The 7,502-nt window shown below is 36.9% G+C and overlaps 2 protein-coding genes across 4 annotated transcripts; one reads left to right on the forward strand and one right to left on the reverse strand.

Moving 5' to 3' along the window:
- Window positions 1-1,055: 1,055 nt before the first annotated feature.
- LOC143898506 (uncharacterized) lies at window positions 1,056-2,696 on the forward strand. Its single transcript, XM_077408051.1, has 2 exons — window positions 1,056-1,382; window positions 1,566-2,696. Exons 1-2 carry the CDS (start codon window positions 1,302-1,304, stop codon window positions 2,694-2,696), a joined length of 1,212 nt encoding a protein of 403 aa, XP_077264177.1. The 5' UTR covers window positions 1,056-1,301.
- Window positions 2,697-2,777: 81 nt separating this feature from the next.
- On the reverse strand, window positions 2,778-5,550 carry LOC143898507 (uncharacterized). Of its 3 annotated transcripts, none has more exons than XM_077408054.1 (6): window positions 5,134-5,550; window positions 4,913-5,019; window positions 4,009-4,106; window positions 3,259-3,563; window positions 3,094-3,177; window positions 2,778-2,921 (listed from the first exon to the last, which is right to left on the reverse strand). In XM_077408054.1, the coding sequence occupies exons 1-6, from the start codon at window positions 5,426-5,428 to the stop codon at window positions 2,917-2,919; spliced, it is 894 nt and encodes a 297-aa protein (XP_077264180.1). In that variant the 5' UTR covers window positions 5,429-5,550; the 3' UTR covers window positions 2,778-2,916. The 3 variants fall into 3 exon arrangements, with proteins under 3 accessions (XP_077264180.1, XP_077264179.1, XP_077264178.1); XM_077408053.1 differs by having other exon boundaries at window positions 3,021-3,177; XM_077408052.1 differs by having other exon boundaries at window positions 2,778-3,177.
- Window positions 5,551-7,502: the final 1,952 nt, after the last annotated feature.

The following is a 7,502-nucleotide window of genomic DNA, read 5'->3' on the forward strand; positions in this document are numbered from 1 at the left end:
GTACATTAAATATTTATTATTTTGTTTTATCGGCTTGACCTAACAATTTATAATCTTCACCGTTGTTTTGACCTACGACTTGCTTCTTCTTGCAATATCTAATCATATCATTGTTGTGTGTCGTGTCGACAAGATCGTTAAGTCTCTTCGTAGTGAGTATTTTTATCTGCCATATAGTTGTCGGTAAGCGTGTACAGAATATGGGCCCAGGAGGACCGTCGCTCGTGTCATATCTCATCGTCGCGGTCCCCGGGACAGCGTCCTGATTCTGACACGCCGTCATCGAGAACCTCTGTCACCTCGTGAAACAGACAGATAATGGGTATTGGGTAAGGGCGAATCGAGAAAAAAGTATATTTCGTAATAAATCGGTGAACAAATATTTTATGAGAAAAAAAACAGGAGATTGAAATTAAAATTAATTCACAAACTTTTTGCAAAGTTATTTGATGAAAACATCTTTATAGTTTCAAATTAAGAATATTCTTCTTTTCTGTGCATTCTTGCAACTGGTTCAAACTGCATTGTGGTTCCACTTCGTGAAAATCTTGAAATGAGATTATTATCGTTAAACGAAGAAAACTTGCTTGAATGAAGTATTTTATATAGTTCAACTAAGAAAAAAAGTTAAAATAAAAAGTTGAAATTTGTATAAGAAGATCATAGATTGTTGCGTATTATACGAGTATATAAGTTCTGATTTGACACTTCTTTCTTTTTTTGTGTACTTATTTTATTTTCCATCAGTTGTTTGCTTTCGACGGTTTTATTCTTATTCTTGTAAACTATAGCTCAACTTATCGCATATATTTTGAAATGTGAAATGTGAATGAATTGGTACCGGCGCTTTACACGTAGATTTAATTTATAGGTTCAAGGTAAGTATGTCATAGTATAACTGCTATAACATCACAGAATATATCGATGTTCACCGCAATACCTATAACTTTCACGCAGGATGATTCTTTTACTTCTTGTTCGATTTTGATTTGCAACGCGAGTAGATCGCGTACGCGTCCATTCGCATAGGGAACAATATGATAAATAAGGATGATAAATAAGATAGGATGCGTTAAGTGTGCCAGGTATATTGTCAGGAAAGGCAAAGAGAGGGGAAGTAAAGGATGTGAGGAGGGAGAGAACAGCTTCAGACTCATCCTCTCGAGTTACTTTCACTTGAACTTCTTGTAACGCCGTGTAGTGATCTTCTAGACGATGGGAACGGAGCTCCTGTTGCTTTCCGCGTAATTTCGATCTCACGTAATCCTTTAGTATAATCTTAGATTTTTGTTTTAAAAAAAATGGCGTTACACTGGATTCTACAGTTATATCTTCTACGATGCACGCTATTCGTCGTTATTGCCCGCGCCGAAGAAGTTTTCGTAAGTAACTCCAAACGTTAGCGCATTATGTTACCTAACGATCGGATTAGCTGTGTATAAGTATACTGATGACGTAAAAACCGAGGAATAAGTTTACAGATGCGTTAAGTTGTCTCGATTTTTGCACAAACGCGAATAAACGTCTTCGAGTTGTACGATTTCAATGCATGTTCGCCCACGCAGAATACCACTCCGCCAACCGTCAGAACGAGATTCTCCTGTTTCAACCGGCCTATGGGATTCTACGCTGACGTCGAGGCGAACTGCAAGATATATCACACGTGCGACGATCACGGGAACAAATTCACTTACCGATGCCCCGAGGAAACGGCTTTTCGTCAAGACGCCTTGACATGCGACCACGCTCATCTGGTCGATTGCCAAGCGACCGTTCACCCGTCGACTCAATTTCCAAACGAGAACGTCGACGAGGAAATTGTGCGCGCAGCAGCCTCGACGAGATCCCCGGTGGAATCGATCAACTCGCTCGACGATGATCGATTGTCGTTTTCGCGTTCCTTCCAAGTGATTCAACGGCCTGACAAATCCATGCCTAACAAGTTCCAATCCGGCTTCGTCTTCCGCGCGAGTCTATTCTTAAGGAATCAGGACCGGAATCAAGCTGGGCAAATTACCGACACCTGTACGACATGCGACACCGATTCGAGGAACCGCATTTCCACCGCTCGGCCGCCTATCAAACCGATTGGTGCTTGGAATCCACATAACGAACCCAAATCAACTACGCAGTCATTGTCTTTATCCCTGTCGGAGACTCGCGACAAAAATACCGTACATTTCAATCGTTCATACGAGCCGCTCTCGAATTCTTCGCCTACGACAGCGACAACGTCGGAGGATAACCAGCGTCCACCTCCTCCGCGCGAGAAGTTTCCCTCGTCGAGTTACAACAGTGATTTCCATCCATATTCGGAGACTTTACGATCGATTCAAGCCAGCGCTCATACGACTTACGTAAAATCCACCACGGAGATTCCCGTGCACGCTTTGACGATGTCCTTGAAGCCGCTGGTACCGAACGAGCTGGAATACGATCCTTACTATCCCAAACAAGCGACGTCCACCGAGGCATATTACACACCCAGCAATCGCAACAGAGCCGACACGAACGTTCGGTTTTCCAGCTCCAGTCAAGCGCCGCTGATAGTCGCGCGTCCCAATCTTCCCTTCGAGATCCCGTCTGTGCTGCCTGATTTGAACACGTTGGAGGATTTAGTCGACCGCCGGAAGTTCTTCTACATTCCGCGCGCAAACGTGAAATCGCGGATATATGACGCGCCATTAACTGTTTAATCGCGTTTACTTGCGACGTTAAGAAGGCGAAAGAATTTTTAAGTATTCTTCGTTTTGCAATGTTGCAAAATAAACTATGCATTGTAAGTTCGTTGTATCCATACTGGCGTGTATATTATTTGGGATTATCTACAAATGTTTTAATAAACATTGAGGACCACGGAACTCGGTGGCTTCGAAGGAGCTTACGCTCTTGGAGCGGAGGATACACGGGTCGGTATTATACTGAAAAAAAAATATATATATAGTAACGTGTTGATTTTAACTTTATATGAAAAACTTAATGATAGTGCAATTAAATGTGGTGTCGCGTCTCTAAAATACTTGTCTTTTGGATTCCAGTGTTCTAATAGCGGCGCTAATAGTCTCGCGGCGATCTGCTGAATATTAATCGAACCTCGAAATATCCCGGTTAATGTGGCTATTATTCCATGTTCATTGTGATATTTTGCTTGTAAGTGTTTGATCGTCGTCGTGAGTCCTGAAAATAACTATCCGTAATACAAATTCCGCGGTATGCCGAATTAAAAGATATGGAAAATCTATGCTCTCGATTTCTCACCAAAATATGTGTCTCTGATTGGTAGTAATTGTTGCAAACTCCTTATGTCTTCCGATAAACAGCGACACTTCTCCGCGAGGCATCGAATGTATTCGTTTTCTTGTTTAAAAAATTGAATATTTTTATGCAACTCCTCGATTTGCATTTGTAGCCGCAGTTGCACAACATCCTCTACCCAACGCTTAATTTTTATATCTTTTTCCAATTTCTGCGTCTTGGTTTTCTTGCCCTTTACTATGTCATCATGCGTTTTTGTATGCATCATCTCTTTTGAATCCAAATGAAGACCTAATTCTTTAAGTTTACTGAAAAATACACGGAATATATGTTATTTTACAATCGTTTTGGAAGAGATATTATGAAGTAAAATACTAATTGTGTAATTTATATGATATATTTAAATTTTTATGTGGAGTTTTTTGCAGCATAAATAGCTTGAGTAATGGGTTATATATCTAAGAATTTAGAATTCTTTTAAACTATTGACAGAGATGTATGATAAGATTAAAATAAATTGAGCAATAAGAGAATGCTCATTATTATAGTACTATTGTAAAAAGTACAAACAGCTGTATTATACTCCTCGATAAAAAAAATTTTATAGGAATCAAAAATTCAGTGATTTACGTGGTATTTGTTGGAATAAAATAAAAAAATTTATGTGATATTTATTAACAGTCAAAGCTAATAGGATTGAAAGGACAAAAATCATACTTTAAATATTATACAAGAATTATTTTTATATTGTACGTTTTAATGAGTTTATCTTTCAATATAGGTATTGAATTGATGGAAACTTCGCTTTCGCTTCCATCTTTCACAAGCAATCCACACGCGCACGGACAGAGCTGAAAATAATACCGTAAAATTAATTATATAGACTCTCATTCTTATGTTTATTACGTTATAATTAAGTTGAGTACATGATTATATACAAGTTATATGTAATACACAACTTTTTAAATTAATCGCTCTTCTTTTCAACAGCGGACTTTTTTATTATCTTCAAGTAAATTTTTCCTTTACGAAGATTTTAAAGCGTCAACTTATTGAACTGCGATTAAAAATAAAAAATTGTTTACAAAATACGTTTCAACGCTATAAATTATTTAGGAATCTGTTTTTTACATAATTATATTAATAGGTTTTATTTTTTAATAAAATCATTCTTAGGTTACTTAATGAAGTTAAAGTAAAGTAAATGAAGAATCAAACTCGTATATGTATCAAATACTGTAAAATGATTAAGGATTAATAAACAAGCAAAAAATAGTTGTTAAAAAATTTAAATTGTGTATTATAATTTAAATATAAAAATGGGACGTTTTAACTATATCGCGTCTTTATCAGCCAAATAAATTAATTATACCTTTAAAACTAAGACCGAATAAATTTAATTGGAAATTAAGTGTCTGCTGGGGATTAGCTCGATATGATCAATATTTAACGCAACATGTTACATAATTTAAAAAATATTGATCTACATTACACATCTATATTACGATATATAATACATTAAAGAAACTGCCGTTATATCAATTTTTTTATTATATTACATTCTGACAGATTAAATAGAAAGTATTCGTCCCTCTCTTATTGGACCAAAAGTTATTCTTCAATAATTTTCTTAGTATAAATAATAAGTTTGACTTACTAGTTCCTGAGTAAGCGTCGATGCATCTTGCATGGAGGAAATTGTAGACGATATATTGACGACACATTGATTTGACGAGTCATCGGTCTTATATCCACGTTTGCTGGCTATTTTACATAAACAACAGTCATTGCTTATACATGATACCTGTTACCTATTTCGTTTTTTTTTTAAATACAGAAGCAATTTTTTTAAGAGATAAAATATTTTTTTTTACTCACTAACGTATCTCGGCATTTGACTTGCACTGTCATACTTTCGCTGAAACTCATCTTGACGCATTTGATACGTGGTTCCACTGGAAGGCGTTTGTCGTATAAACAGTAACTTCGATTTTAATCCGCTGTCACTCGTGTCAGTCGATTGAGTTTTAGAAGAGACGTTTTCTTGTGCTTTCGCGCGCTTATCAATATTATCATCTTTTTTGGGAAGAATATAATCGAATACACTTCCAGGAATAAGTAAATTATCGCTTATTTTACCCTTTTCGGCAGACGAAGAATCTTTATTTGCCATTTTCAAAAATATATTTTCAAAATGTTTTGATAAGATGTCGTAATCGTCATTTCTTTCTTTATCGACGAATTGCCTCGCATTCTCTGAAGAATCCTTCAGGCGAAGCGTGACGCCACAGAGCGCACAAACCGAGGAGGACGTGGCCGCGATTAATCCAGATCCAGAAGTGCGCGGCTAACGGAAATTACTTACTGTTTTACTTTCAATCTCTTCTGATTATTTTTTTTATTCTTAATAAATTCAAAAATAAAAATTTCACTACTTGTTTACTGCTCTCATATCGCGAATCAGGATAGCGCATCCGAGGACCTGGGTCTTTTCTCCGTTGCTCCTCTACGTCGCTCGCGATTAATTGTATCAATCTCGCAGCTTCCTTGATCGCTTGCAATAAATCGTGGAGGGTCGTAATCTATTAGCAATTTGTTATTTCCATCTAATGTAGACTCAAGTAAACTAATTATGGATACGCACGCACACGTGTACATTGAACAAATTGGACAATGTAATGATTTTTTACTTATTTTCCAATAATTATTAACGCTTCTCTTTCTATCATTTTTTGTATAATTTCTTAAACATGTCCAGTTATAATAAATTCAATTCTTTTAGTTTATTATTTGTTGCATTAAACAGATTAATAAATAAAATAAATTATAAAATTATACATTGCAACAGAAAGTAAAAAATTCTTTGCTTTTACCATATCTGATTTATAAATTCATAATACATATTTCAAGATATCAAAATTGAAGTAGAAGGCTCTGATATTAGATATTCACAAGAGAAAAGGAACAGGCTAAATAAAAGCCAGGCGCGGTAAGCGATGCGCAAATAATTATTCTTGATTAATAAGATTATTCCTGTTAATATCAAGCTCTTATTTAGCCCGTTCCTCTTCCACTTGTGGTTTTCAAGATATTGTCATCTCTTTAATAGCAATAATTGCTAAACCAATGTTAATTAACCTCATGTTTTTTTTTCATAAACAAACATATACATATAGACAAATGAAGCTAAAAAAGTTATTTTGAAATGTCTCAAAGCTTAAAAATTAGAAGTTTTATTAAGAGAATTTGTTAATATTTAATATTGCACTCTCAAGAGTACAAGACATATAGGAGAATGTTATCTACTTGCTGATCATGATCGCTGTCAAGCACGGGCGAACGGTAAGGCCCTCTTGACTCTCTGCAGAAGCGATATGCAGGACAAAGGGGCATTTTGGGTCTCGAGTGAGTAGTGCCTGATGATTCATCGCGACTCATCAGCACAACACCTTGCTTCGATGGAATCGCGACGGCAAGAGGACGAAGTCTTGCGACGACATCTTTTGCATCGCCTATCGTTTCCATCGCGTTTAATTTAAAGAAAACGAACTCGGTTTAATCTGCGGTAATAGCGGTGCGAAAGTAACACGGATGGCAGCTAACAACTCCGATGACTCGGATGACTTCCGATAATGTTGAGCCATTTTTTCATTTTTTATATCGCCATGTCACTTGTCATTTCATCATTTCGTACCGCCATGTCTCCTTCGATGCTGATTCCGACGCCAACGCGACTTGAAACTTGAAGTTTAAAGATTTTTATCCTCGATGTTAATAAAAGGCACATTCACGATGCTAATGTTCGTCTGGCATCGTGACCTAATCTCAGCTTGTCAAAATTTTTCGTGAACAATGGCTGATTTCTCGAAGACGTCGGTAATCGACGAGACAAATACCAGTATAGACAGGTCCGCAAGTGAAGTCAATACTAATAAAACGAGTTATTGGAGGCAAATGCTGAAGAGCTACGAGAAGAGAAACGCATCGTTGGAGAGGAGACGTAGCGCACTCGTCGAGAGAGTTCGTTTTATGGAATGTACATTGCCGTCTTTGCTGATGAGCGTCGCTGCATCTACTGCTTATAAACGAGGAGTCCACGATAAACAGGCAAAAAGCCGCGAGAACACGTCCAAATCCACCGCTCAAAAAGCGTAGCTACAGAATGTATTACAAAGTAAGAGCACTCTGCAGACGGTCAAATCTACTAAAAACAGATTTTATAAAATATCTGCTTTAATCTACATCTT

The sequence above is a fragment of the Temnothorax americanus genome, unplaced genomic scaffold, assembly GCF_048541705.1.
Source record: "Temnothorax americanus isolate GAGA-0224 unplaced genomic scaffold, ASM4854170v1 Scaffold23, whole genome shotgun sequence".
NCBI lineage: Eukaryota > Metazoa > Arthropoda > Insecta > Hymenoptera > Formicidae > Temnothorax > Temnothorax americanus.